At 33.2% G+C, this 13,096-nt stretch overlaps 3 protein-coding genes across 4 annotated transcripts; all 3 read left to right on the forward strand.

Moving 5' to 3' along the window:
- Nucleotides 1-626: 626 nt before the first annotated feature.
- LOC108821654 (putative axial regulator YABBY 2) lies at nucleotides 627-4,893 on the forward strand. Of its 2 annotated transcripts, none has more exons than XM_018594648.2 (6): nucleotides 627-931; nucleotides 3,331-3,462; nucleotides 3,555-3,687; nucleotides 3,783-3,831; nucleotides 3,906-3,981; nucleotides 4,406-4,893. In XM_018594648.2, exons 1-6 carry the CDS (start codon nucleotides 863-865, stop codon nucleotides 4,511-4,513), a joined length of 567 nt encoding a protein of 188 aa, XP_018450150.1. In that variant the 5' UTR covers nucleotides 627-862; the 3' UTR covers nucleotides 4,514-4,893. The 2 variants fall into 2 exon arrangements, with proteins under 2 accessions (XP_018450150.1, XP_018450151.1); XM_018594649.2 differs by having other exon boundaries at nucleotides 3,558-3,687.
- Nucleotides 4,894-8,538: 3,645 nt separating this feature from the next.
- LOC108819039 (succinate dehydrogenase subunit 6, mitochondrial) lies at nucleotides 8,539-10,054 on the forward strand. Its single transcript, XM_018592023.2, has 3 exons — nucleotides 8,539-8,764; nucleotides 9,296-9,398; nucleotides 9,634-10,054. Exons 1-3 carry the CDS (start codon nucleotides 8,618-8,620, stop codon nucleotides 9,786-9,788), a joined length of 405 nt encoding a protein of 134 aa, XP_018447525.1. The 5' UTR covers nucleotides 8,539-8,617; the 3' UTR covers nucleotides 9,789-10,054.
- A 979-nt stretch (nucleotides 10,055-11,033) lies between these two features.
- On the forward strand, nucleotides 11,034-12,296 carry LOC108821067 (early nodulin-like protein 18). Its single transcript, XM_018594113.2, has 2 exons — nucleotides 11,034-11,436; nucleotides 11,681-12,296. Exons 1-2 carry the CDS (start codon nucleotides 11,160-11,162, stop codon nucleotides 12,178-12,180), a joined length of 777 nt encoding a protein of 258 aa, XP_018449615.1. The 5' UTR covers nucleotides 11,034-11,159; the 3' UTR covers nucleotides 12,181-12,296.
- Nucleotides 12,297-13,096: the final 800 nt, after the last annotated feature.

The following is a 13,096-nucleotide window of genomic DNA, read 5'->3' on the forward strand; positions in this document are numbered from 1 at the left end:
GACACAAAAAGAGAGATTATAATATTTTGTTTTACAAACATTTTTTTTAAATAAAATCTAGAAAAGATGAATTATCTTGATAAATTTCATATATATTATATATACACATATTTCCATAAATGATAAATTTTTGTGAAATTTTATTAAATTAATATTGGAGGAGATTGTGCACATATAATGGATCGAAATAGTAAATATCATATAGTCATTTCTATGATGTCATATACTTTTAGGCCACCTTCATTTGGTGAATGACACATAAATCGCCAAAAAAGTTTTAATCGATCCAAATATATGTATTTCGTTGACTTGCATATCTTTCATTAACAGACTCTCATGATGTCATATACTTGCAGACACTCTTTCATTTGGCGAATGTTTACATCAATCAGTCAAGAAAAGCTTATCAATTATTTCTAGAATATATACATCTCTTTGCCTTTCATATCTTTCATAAACTACCACCATCAATCAAATAATCAAGTGTTATATGCATATATAATAATAAAAACAAGGTTTTTAATTAATATTGTATTATTCGATCCGTGTTGCGAATACGCGGCACAGTTTCAATCTATATTAAAAAGTATAGTAAATAAAGAACATTGTAGTATAGTCCCCACTTGTCCCTCTCCCTCCCCAAACAAACCCCATTAGTCTTTTCAGATTTTTTGTATCCTTCCTCCACACATCTCTCCCTCTCTCTCTCTCTATCCATCTTCTTCTCTTCTTAGCTTGCCTTTTCTTAGAATATATTCTTCCAAGATCATATATAGTTCCTTCTTTGATCTCATTGGGATAGCTAAAAGTTCCATATATATAACCCAAACAAGATATCATTGAAGAGAAGCCAGAGATCATAATGTCTATAGATTTATCATCTGACCATGTTTGCTATGTCCACTGCAACTTCTGCACCACGATTTTAGCGGTAATCTCTCTCTTTTCCTATTTATTTTACTAGCAATGGAAATCTTTCTAAAAAGAAAGAGTGATTGCTATTAACTCAGAGCTAGATCTCATCTTTAAATAACTCAAACAGTTGAGATATTATCTTTCTATCAGTTTGCATAATTGGTGGTAAACATTTTATGATGAATTTTTCATCTGGGTCATGAATCAAAGTACTTTTTCTCCGATTATTGATAAAGATATATAGGGGAAGTTTCTTAATTTGAGAAGAAAAAAAGAAAAGAAACCCTAGATTTTTATTTTCACCTTTTTTTCTTTTGTGGAGACGAATCTTCTCTAACGTGTGATGAGATTTATACCCAAACAAGCAAAACAAGTTCGGTAACTGAATCATAGATTCTAGTGCTCAGACAAAGTAGACTCAAAGGAAACAGCTCCTGGTCAGATTTAGGGCTCTATGTGTAGGTTTATAGTCTACAACACTAGCATCTTCTCTTCCTAATTTCACAATTTTGGAGTTTTTTTGTCGTTTCCAAAGACATATTTTCTTTGTGGTTTCAGTAATTAAATTCTTCATTTTCTTAAACCCTGCCAGTAATTCCCTAAGTTCCTATCGCCATTGATATTCCCTGTAAAAGGATTTGGGCGTTGCTGCCTGCATCCATATGAAACAGGCTCAAAAAAATTCGTTAAGTATTCAAGCTTGTAGTCTGACTTTCCTATCATCCTTTGATATATATAACTGTAGTATGTGAGATGTGACAGAGGTATGCTATACATCATATCAGTCATAGATCTTTGATCTACAAAGCGTGGTCCATGTAAAAATGTTTACATCATATCGCCAGCTGATAATTCTAAAAAAACATATTTATTTTTGGTTCCCCAAAATTTCCTTTTTTCTACAGTGAAGTGAGGCTGATTTTATTATTATATCTTATAATTTATTTTTTTATTTAAATTCATTATTTTCAGTTTTGTAGACTCGCTTGATATTGTTTACTATTTAACGTTTTTATGTTACTATAATATCCAGACATTTGTGGGTACATCTATGCATACATGCATCATACAAATCATTAATCTATGAAAACAGACTAGGACCTGTAGTCAGGTACGTAGTTTGTAGTTTATTTATACTAGTGTAGAAGTGTTATCCCAAATGTCATAACTTGTATATAAATCTGGCATTGTGTGAACTTTAAAAGGTTAAAGAAAAACAGTAATCACGATAAACGTTATACTGGAGATGTAGCATGAGTCTGATTAGGGACAAAAACGGTCACATTAACTTTTTAAAAATAATGAAGGTCGCCTTGCACAAAATAGGGTTGGTATTGTAGTGGAAAGTACATAGGATTTGTTCTACCCAGTTCAAGCAACAATTTCTTGATCTATAAAAAAGCTGCAAACTGTTAAATCATGGCCGATCTTGACCACTTCGGATTGGATACATACACAAAAATAAAAGAAGATTATAATATAAGAGGTACCATCACATATTGTTAAGGACTTTATGGGTTGTGGTTAAGGTCACGTCGTTTTCTAACATGACTGTCTTCTCCTTACAAGCTTCATCAACCATTTTCATCTCTTTACTATCTTTTATCATGTTGCCTTGAGGATTGTGTCAGACATATATATGAGTCCTCAGAACCCACCATACACAAAAATACATCACTCTCATTTATATAGATATAGATTCACAAACTACTCTTTTACACATTTTTTCCAATTATTAATGAAATGAAGGTTGATGCATAACAATTTTGTTACATATAAAACTATAATAATATTTATTGCATGATTTCCTTCTATAAACACGAATAAATGTATAAACTAAAAAACTATGTACATCGTTTTCAATTTAAATACACTACCATGCAAATACTTTTTTTTTGTAAACATTACCATGCAAATACTGCTTATAATAATATGAATGATTAGTGAAACTACAAACAATATATGAATATAATTATGAAGAAGCTAGATATTCACCTTCAGTAGGTCTACTATGAATTTTCTCTGACTAATCATTTTGTAAGTCAACAAAAGAACCTGTTATTTGTTTTATTCTGGAAAATATTAGTTGGATATGTATTTTGTCAAATCAAAACACTGTTCTTTTTTTTTGTTCAACAGGATACTTCGATTAATAAAAAGAGTTTGGGCAAGCCCATCAAAACACTGTTCTATAAGTAACAAAAACGCACAGTTCTACAGAATGGAATAGTTAACATACGTACTATCTCAACATCTCCTGCTAATTATTGCATGCACAATATAGTTAGGTTCTATTACATTAGAGGTTGGTGTAACCAGCCAAACGAATAATAGAATAGTCGCAAACAAGACGAATAACTTGTCCGTATAAGTATATGATTTAAGTTGTCTTCCCAAATATTTATCCATGATCAGGTAAATGTACCATATGCAAGTTTGTTCACACTTGTGACGGTGAGATGTGGCCATTGTACCAATTTGCTCTCTCTAAACATTGGAGTTTCACTTCATCAAACCTCACCTACTCCTATTCATCAAGACCCTCAGGTATCATATACTAATCAATTAATCATTATAGGACTTCAACATTTTTGTTACCATGTCGAATTCTGGCTGATGTAGTCTTTGCAATTATGAAGCAGCATAAGCAACACATAACCTCTGCGGTGACAAGGAAAGAATATGGATCATCTTCTAGGAGCTCCAACCATTTTTCAACCACATTGGTAGAAAGTGTCGATCGAGAGGCCCCTAGGATGCCTCCTATTCGTCGTTAGTTGCTCTTTACTCCCATATTTGAAACACAAGTACTCTGAAGTTTGTGACTAATATATAAGCACGAGTCCCTAATTTTATTTTCATGGCAGCGCCGGAGAAAAGACAACGCGTTCCTTCGGCCTACAACAGGTTCATCAAGTAAGTTTCTCTTTTAATGAGATGTCTCATATCCTTTGACTTATAGTTTTAATAACTCCCCTAATGTTAAATAGAGAGGAAATCCAAAGAATCAAGGCTGGCAATCCAGAGATCAGCCACCGCGAGGCGTTTAGCACAGCTGCTAAAAATGTAAGTTTCCTTCTTAATTTATCATTCTTGCACAAGTATATGAACTAAATAGCCTTCGAGAGGTAGCTCCAAATAAAATTCTTTATATTAAAGATATAACCGTTATCTTTATGTAGACTTTACACTTTTTTTTTGTAATTCCTTACAATTTTAACAAATACATAGGTAATGTTAAAAGCCTGCAATTCTTCTAGTTCTAGTAAGTAATAATATAGATGCCATAAACTTATAAAAATAGAAATTCCTAGGGGTTTTTATCTATTTCTCTGATGTGAGGTAGGATGAACTTTTTTTTACAAAAAAATTGTGTGTGTGTGTATATATAGTTTATACCAACAAGATAGTGGATTCTACTTTGCATAATTGGTGGAATGTGTATTACAGTATAATTTTCGTTTTGTTTGGTGGGTGTGTGTGTGTGTAGTGGGCACATTTTCCTCACATTCACTTTGGATTAAAGCTGGATGGCAACAAGAAGGGAAAGCAATTAGACCAGACAGTTGCAGGACAAAAGTCTAATGGATACTACTAAAGCCTTTACATATACATCGATAATGGCTATTATATATATGTATGTGTATGCGGATGATGGAAGTGAAGGCAAAGAAGAAGAAGATTATAATAACCTTACACACACACATTTATACGTGTATGTATGTCCCTTTCTTTTTTCTTGCGTGGGCTCCATCTATAACTACGTTTCTGTGTTCCAAAAAAAAAAAACTACGTTTCTAGTTTATATTCTCATAATAAGTGAACCCATATATGGTTTTCACATTGAACCTAATTAGTATGTATGAAGAATCTCCTTTACAATGATTGTAATATAAATTTCATCTTTCCTATTTCTGAAAAGGTGTAGCTCTTTGTGATGTTACGAATTTTGAAAAATAAGTAGTAGTTTATATATCAGCTGCAAATACTACCAACACACGAGCTTAAAGGTGGGTGGATTTATAATCTCTATATTGTTAATTAATGTATTTAATTTGAAAGAAAAAAAGAGTTTGAACTTTACATGTTTGTCTGTGTATACTGAAATATATATATACACACACAAGCCCATGTAGAGTAGTAGATATACATAGAGTGGGTACGAAAAGATAAATTCCATCTTGGGATATGATATGGTGACTTTTATGGTGCTCAGATAATTCTGAAAATCACTCATTCCAAAGAAACATTCTTTACGAAAAGCAAAGTCTCACAATGAATAGTTCAATTTTTTTTTTTGAATAGTTCAATTGGTTGTTTTTAAAAGTTTAAAATGAAAAAAAAACATTGATGAGAAATCAATGCTCGTGTCTTCATCATGTGTAGTCAACATACTAATTCATGTTAACTGTCTAATTTAGAAAAGGAATAATACGTTTGAACTCTTTTAAACGCTACTGAAATTCCATTATAGCCATTATTAACAATACCTTGTACTCTTTTTATTTTAATATTTTTGCGTAGTTGTATCGTTGTCAACTTTTGCTAAAAGAATGCTCCACTTTGGGAAAAAAATGACTCATATCATAGCATCAACCAAATTGCAATCACAAATAGTTTCCACGTCGACATCAACTTGCTATTAAAATTTCAAGTATACGTATTAATTATAACTTCATTTTTCTATAGTCCAAAATGGACCCGAACTATGCTTGTGGCTATGTTTAATGAGAGCCATCTCTCTCTCAACGAAGGTTAGAGATGTAGGGCCACGTTGCCCAGTGTGTGCAACAGCCAACAGTGTTAGGGACACTTACGTACACCTTCCATCGACTCGTCCATGCACACTCATTTATGAAAGAAAACTAAAATACATAAAAACTTGCGTATAATAAAATATATAAATGGACAAGAAAATAGTTTTTTTAATGAATGATCCAAAAGAAAAACAGAATCTGAAACGTCAAATCATGTTAGTTGGGGTCTTCGGATGTCTTTGGCTGTTTGTGCCTCTGACGGGTCTTGTCCACACACTTTAATGTTTTCTTTTCCTTCCTTCTTTCTCACTGCATTTTTTCTTCAATCATTATTATGTTTTTCTTTTCAACCTCCATTTTTATAGGGTTTTTGTTACGTTTTTTTTTTTTACTATTAGTCTTGTATATGAATCAGTTAATCTAATTATAATCGGTTGCTCAAAAAAAAATCTAATTATAATCTTTTTTTCTTTTCCATTGCATGCTTTGTGAGAAAAGCCTAACTACACAGGGATAAAATGTCAAATAATCTGTATGTTTCTTTATAATGTATGTTTGTTAAAATTCCATATACATTATTTGTAAAGTGATTTCACATATGTCATCTACACATTTATTTTTACAAAAAAAATATGACATGACATACTAAAATCGATGACATGGCTCATGGTTAAATATTGACATACTATATTTAATGTTAATTTTAAGTTTTGGTAATTTTGATAATATGATAATAACTCATATATCATCATTAAAATAAATCTTTTCAAATATGTCAATAAAATAATATAATGAATATTTTTTAAAAAAAAAATCAAAAATATTACTTAAGTATATTTTAAAAATCACCATGCGTGGTGAGTAGTGACTCCTCGGAACGATAGGATTTTGCCAGCACACAATAAGATTTTCCGAGCAAACCATAGGATTCCCCTAACCACCGTGCCAGCAACCGATGCGATTCCCCCAGCCACCGTGCCAGCAACCGATGTGATTCCCCCAGCCACCGTGCCAGCAAGCTCCATTGTCGTGCCGCGAACACTCTCCATTGTGGTTCCAACAACCTCTATTGTCCTAACGCGAAAATTTTCCATTCTCGCGTCTTTCAGATATTTTGTTTCTGGAATCATCTTTCAGATATTTTATTATGTTAATTCATATCAATTATCTAAATAACATATACAATATAATATTATTGATATAAAATCATTTTAATTATTTAATAAACTATATATAAAATTCATCAAGGTAATTATGAGCATCTACTTCTTCATATTAATTTTACAAACTCTCTCCGATGAAGAAGCTGCTTTGTCTACCATGTCCAATTTTCTGCTAAGTTGGATATCATCTTTGTCAGGGTAACTAAAACTTGTTTTTAGATAGATTTTCTTTGTGTACTCTGTTTGTTTTTTTTCTTTTATTCAATTGAATAGTTAATTCTGTTTTAAATGATTTCCAATAATTTCTTATATTTTTGAATATTTAACTTTAAAATAGAATAATTCTAAGTAGGATATAGTTTATTCCATCCACTTGCTTTATAGTATACTCCAAAAAATAATTCTTTAATATATTATCTTTCTATTTTATATAACTAATACATTTTGTTTATAAAATGTTGTAATTTGATCTCATATATTTTATTTTCCACAAAATTAGTGCATTCAAATAGAATATACATGAATTTTACAAAAAAAAATGATGTGGTCCACAACTTGGTAAAAAAAACTCTTCCACCAACTTTTTTATTTGGACAATATTTTACCGGTTTTAGTGGATCGAGAAACAATAGCATAGATTTGTATATAAACATAAATTTGGATAGAAATCTAAAGTATCTTTGTATTATATTTTGAATATTTAATACAAATTCAGATACTTCTGTTTTTTTGTTTGTCCTAAAACCTTAATTATATATAAGTGAAAAAGTCTTACTACATTGCTAATCATAAAACACCAAAGAACCGAAAGGGAAATCAAAACATTCAAAATATAAAAATGGTCTCATAGCAAATCTCATAAAACACACAAATTCTCTCTTCAACGCCTTTTCATAAAACACACAATTCTCTCTTCAACTCTATTCTTCAATGCCTTTGGGACGAGACTTAATAATTCCATGATGGAGTAGAAGTGAATCTTCTACTGCTTGGCAGAGGCTTAAATCTATTATTGCGACTCTGCTGCCTTGAAGTTCCAATCACACATATTTCGACGTATATTTCTTGATTTCATTAAGAAGTTGCTTCATCGTTTTAACAATCACTCCATTGACTTTTTGAACAAAGAGGTCGGCAAACTTGGTATACCCGATGTTAATTTCATGCTCCAGAACCTGAGCCATTTTTACCCGACCTTGACAATCAATGAAAAAAAACCCACCAAATATGAAATACTTCTGTTATTTTTGTGATTATTTGGACGACTTCAAATAAGATTTTCTAGACAATCGAATCAAAATATTCAAAAAAATTAAAAATAATTGCACTCTCTATCCACCAAACTCACCATATTTGCATTCCACACACTAAATCCCCCAAATTTTCTTCCCCCCATCACTACCATTTTCCCTTCTTTTTATGGCAAATCCCTAATATCCAACGTTTTTTAGGATGAGCAAATTCACTCAAAAATTAAAATATTTGAAATTTTAAATCTAACTGGTATCTAAATGCCTATGTTTTTAGAAAAAAGTTATCTGAAACTACAAGAATTTAATTTCAGTATGAAATCCATTAAAATTTAGTTTTCAGAAATACATAAAATTCTTAAATACGAAATGAAATTTATTTAACACGTGGCGAAAATACAGTGGTTAGACTACTGAATAGAATATCTGAGCGGCGTAGCGGAGTGATACTCGCCTCCGATTCAATCAATCAGAAAAATAAATCTGTTTTCGATCTGAGAGAAAGCGTCGTGCGAAGAAGAATCAAAAAGAGATGGATGGATTGAAGGGATTCTGGGCGGAGAAGTTATCATTCCTGGAGAATTACACGAGGTTCACCAAACGTGACACGCCTCTTCCTTCTTGGTCTTCCTCCGACGTGGATGAGTTCATTGCCTCCGATCCCGTCAATGGACCCACCGTATATATATCTCTCTATCTCTCTATGGTTGTTGTAGTATCCATTGATTATTTGACTGATTTGTTGTTGATATCTCCCTCGGGAGGTGGTACTTGATTTACTCATTGTGCCTTGAGATTGCTAAAAGATTATTCGATTGTTTTATAATGTATTAGTGTTCGTGTTGATGGTGAATCAGTGATGAATATGTAGCTTTTGTTGATCTATAGGATCTTTTTATCTAAAGCACAGAGCTATGCTATTATAGAAACTAGAATACAAAGGAGCCACAGTGAATCCTTGTGGGTAAGAAGAAACTTGATGAAAGAGTAGGAGAGGTAAGAAGAAGCTTTAGGAGTTAATATTACATAGTCACTAGAGCAGAATGTGATCAGCACTGAGGGAACCCCTTTGTTCCATCTTTCACTTCTTGCTCAGTTTTAGCCTCCATACGCACGTGTTGTTTTGGTGTTTCTTACTCTAAGATATAGAGAGACGTTTTAGTCCTCAGAAAGCTTTTGACTTGCATTGTTTTTGTTTCTCCATTTCCAGCTGAAAACTGCTAGGGAAGCTGCGACTTTCGGTGCTACTGGAGCCGCACTTGGAGCTGTGTCCACTGCTGCTTTTGCTTGGAAATACTCCAGGAGTCCACATGGTAAATGACTCTTTTCTCCCTGTGAATAACCTTTTTAATCTTTGATTGAAATCAACATCTTCTGGAGTAAGTAAAATACTTTATGTCCCATGTAAATAAAACGCTTGCAAAGTGTTCATGTTGGCTTATACTGAACTTTTGTTTTTTTTTCTCATGAATGTGATACTAAGCTTTTGTGTTTGAACTGTATGCGTGGTAAGTCTGACACCTCTATAACTGCTGCTTGGTGCGACAGGTACTGCACTGTCCTTCTTAGGAGGAGGTCTTTTTGGTTGGACCTTTGGGCAAGAAGTAGCCAACCACACGATGCAATTGTATAAGCTGGACACAATGGCGGCTCAAGTTAAGTTCATGGAATGGTGGGAACGCAAGTCTCAGGGAAGGTCCTGAACCCAAAAAAACAGAGAGACGGGTGCTACTTTCTCGCCCAAGCTTGTCTTGCAAACAACGTGAGATGGTGGCAGCAGTTAAATCCATTTTCAGTCTCTCTTTCGAACCTTTCTTTATGTTCTCACTCTCGAAACATGTTTGTTTTCCATGTCTCAATAATTCAACAAGCTCCATGGAGAATGCTGAGTAGATGAATCGAAACAAACTAAATGGTCTCATTTGGATTCTTATAATAAGAAGTTTATTCAGTGTTAAATACAACATAATGGCCTTTGGGACTTGAAGAAACAACATTCTCTTGCCTTTATTATTTGATCACTCATTTAAATAGCCATTGATGTAATAATACACCGTACAACCAGCATTATTTGAAAGAATTGAAGAAGCTCACAGTGTTTTCAAGCGCAACTATGAAGAAGAGTAAACGTCCTCCTTTGTGTTGTAAATGAAGAGGCTGGCGCGGGCATTTGCATTCACTCTTTGATACCGGTGGAGTTGCTATGCGCAATGGTGTCCTGACCTTACCGCAACTCCATGCTAAACATACATTATATTATTTGCTTTCAGTTATTCATGGAAACTCTGATGAGAAAGCAATGTAGGCGTCAAGGAGGTATGCCATATGATATCTGACATCCTTCTAAGGTACTTATCCAGGGATTTATATTCATTGAGATAAGAGGAAACCAGTACGTGATGGGACACATAGTTAACAGTTATAACACACCTGTTGATCAAGAAAGGTTGTTCGGTTCGGGTTAACCAGATTTAAAACCTAAACTTCCCAAACTTTAAAATAATGGGGTTCCTTTTCAATAAATATCTCCTGGCCCATTATTTTTGTTTGAGTTATGAAGGCCCAACTAAAATTCAGTCATGAAAAAGTTTAATTGAACTTGCATCTGTTAGTCACCGAAGGAAACTTACTGATGTAAGTTTTTCATTTTTGTTTGCATCTCAAATGACAGTGGTCATAATATAATGAACATGTGGTTTAATTTTTGGCAAAATTTTCTTTATTAATTTATTTAATTTTGGAATAAATTGTTTTTCCGAAACGTAAAATCTGAAAGTTTCTGATGTAATCTTCAATGAAATTACTGGAATAAGAAAATAACTTCAAATCTACGGTTTACTAAAGTAAAAGCACACTACAGAACACGTTATCTAATGATTCCATTTAGTAAGGCTGTAGAAACGACAGTTGGCAGATGTAGGAAAGCCAAGACAACAAAAAATAAGGTGAGAGATCACGTGGTGTGAAGGAGAAGGAGAAGGAGGCGTTGGTTTTTAATTGGACCGACTTCTTGTTCCTTCGTATACCCCAAACATCAAGACTTGTCCACATGCCAGTGACAAGCTTAATACTTTATGTATATAGCAAAGATAGATCAATCAAAGCAAAGCTCTGTAATCAAGAGAATCGGAAGAGGAAGAAGAGTTATGTCATGCAGCATGGGATCTTCATCATGTTGTTTTAATGTGCTGCTCATCATCATGAGCCTTATGGTTCTGAGTTTGTCGGCTGATGCGTACAAGAACTACACTGTGGGCGAGTCCAAAGGATGGTTCGATATCCAGGAGAGACCCTCTGTAAATTATCAGAAATGGGCTGATTCCAAATCCTTTTCTTTGGGTGATTTCCTCGGTAAGTTCTTATTTAACACCAAATTTTAGCTCTATTTTTTGAATTTTGGAAAACCATATATATCTAATAAAAGCCAAGCATGTTTTTAAGAAATCATAATGTTAAGAAAATGTAGTTTCTGACTTTTAGATAATAGAAAAATACAATATTTTAGCAAAATGCGTAGTTTAATACTTTTAATTGATCCTTTTGTTTTTGGTTTATGAAGTCTCAAATCATAAACATTGTTGCTGTTCAAATGTAGTATTCAACACAGATAGCAACCATTCAGTGGTGCAAACATATGACTTTAAAACATACAAATCATGTGATTACATCAATAATGAAGACAATAGTACAAGAGAGTGGTCGGCTGCAAAACCATCAGCAAAATCTCCAGTTCCAGTCACAGTCAAAGTTCCTCTTGTCAAAGAAGGCTCCAATTATTTCTTCTCAGGAAACTATGATGGTGAACAATGCAAATTTGGACAACATTTCATGATAAATGTAACACATGGTCAAGGCCTACCAGCACCAGATGAAGATGATGAGACGGCTCCTGGACCAAGCCAATCCTCTCAATCAGGTGGTGGTGATGATGAAGTTGCTCCTGATACTATAGTTCCCGCCAATTTTGACCATCCTAAAGATATTGAGAGTGATGATGAAGATAGTTCGGTTAAGGGTCGAAAAAATTCTTCTTCCATGATAAAGTATAATTCGTTATGTTTGGTTCTTGTGGGGTTCTTGGCATCATTCTTTTAATCATTTCTCCTTCGGTTCTGATGACTACAGGTTTTGTATGTGTAGTATATAGCATTCTGTCTGTTGGAGTTATAATAATAATTACAAAATTATATACATAGAATATGTGTTTATTCTGGAGGTGTAATGATAATTATCTACAGAATTTTTAATTAGTTACAAATTTACAATGATTATTTAGTTTTTATGTCTTTTACATTACTCATAAATCGAATAATTAAGTACAAGTTAGCTACTGGATTTCATAGTTATCCTCGTGACTTCAATCTAAAAAGTCAAGCTAGAGCGGAGTTGTACTATTATAATGAGTTGGATAAAATAACTCAAGAGGAAAATATACCCAAAAATAATTCAAGAAGACAAGACATCCCTGGATATAATATTTTGAAGAGGAGGATTATAATATATGTTAAGCTTATGCTTCAAGTTCATCTAACTTGAAGTCGAGCTAACTCTAATGAAAATCGATCAAATCCACATACTACCAGTAAACAAATTTGAAGTAAAGCTAATTTTGTAATGCATGCAAATGAAATCACGATGTGTGATGGTCCTATTCCATTTTACTTCAAGTGCATCACTTAACATCCGTGTTATATTCATCTCTTCCTCGTCTCTTTCCCCCTATAACACTCTTCTCGTCCTTTCTCGTCTACCTTTACGGCTTTGTATTTTATACTTTAATTTCCAGATTAATATTGCTTTATAGCTTTTTTTTTCTTTGTCGTTTGTGATAATGATTGCTTTATGGCTTTTCTAATATGCCATTTTGTGCTGGACAGAACCACAAACCGTTTTGGTTGTTCGTTGTCTATTTAGTAGCCGTTCAATAAATTTGACAGATACAAAGCATTACATTCCCCACAAGTACATGGTTCACGTGTTTGTTTAGCTGGAACAGCTACTAAACTCAAAA

Source organism: Raphanus sativus, chromosome 8 (genome assembly GCF_000801105.2).
Source record: "Raphanus sativus cultivar WK10039 chromosome 8, ASM80110v3, whole genome shotgun sequence".
NCBI classification, from domain to species: Eukaryota; Viridiplantae; Streptophyta; class Magnoliopsida; order Brassicales; family Brassicaceae; genus Raphanus; species Raphanus sativus.

Excerpts from the sequence above, each read along its gene's own strand:
- LOC108819039 (XM_018592023.2), top strand. The coding sequence starts at position 8,618 with ATGGATGGATTGAAGGGATTCTGGGCGGAGAAGTTATCATTCCTGGAG. Across the intron at positions 8,765-9,295 it reads ATCCCGTCAATGGACCCACC|CTGAAAACTGCTAGGGAAGC; the intron begins GTATATATATCT and ends CTCCATTTCCAG. Across the intron at positions 9,399-9,633 it reads ATACTCCAGGAGTCCACATG|GTACTGCACTGTCCTTCTTA; the intron begins GTAAATGACTCT and ends TTGGTGCGACAG.
- LOC108821067 (XM_018594113.2), top strand. The coding sequence starts at position 11,160 with ATGTATATAGCAAAGATAGATCAATCAAAGCAAAGCTCTGTAATCAAG. Across the intron at positions 11,437-11,680 it reads TTCTTTGGGTGATTTCCTCG|TATTCAACACAGATAGCAAC; the intron begins GTAAGTTCTTAT and ends GTTCAAATGTAG.
- LOC108821654 (XM_018594648.2), top strand. The coding sequence starts at position 863 with ATGTCTATAGATTTATCATCTGACCATGTTTGCTATGTCCACTGCAAC. Across the intron at positions 932-3,330 it reads TCTGCACCACGATTTTAGCG|GTAAATGTACCATATGCAAG; the intron begins GTAATCTCTCTC and ends ATCCATGATCAG. Across the intron at positions 3,688-3,782 it reads TAGGATGCCTCCTATTCGTC|CGCCGGAGAAAAGACAACGC; the intron begins GTTAGTTGCTCT and ends TTTTCATGGCAG.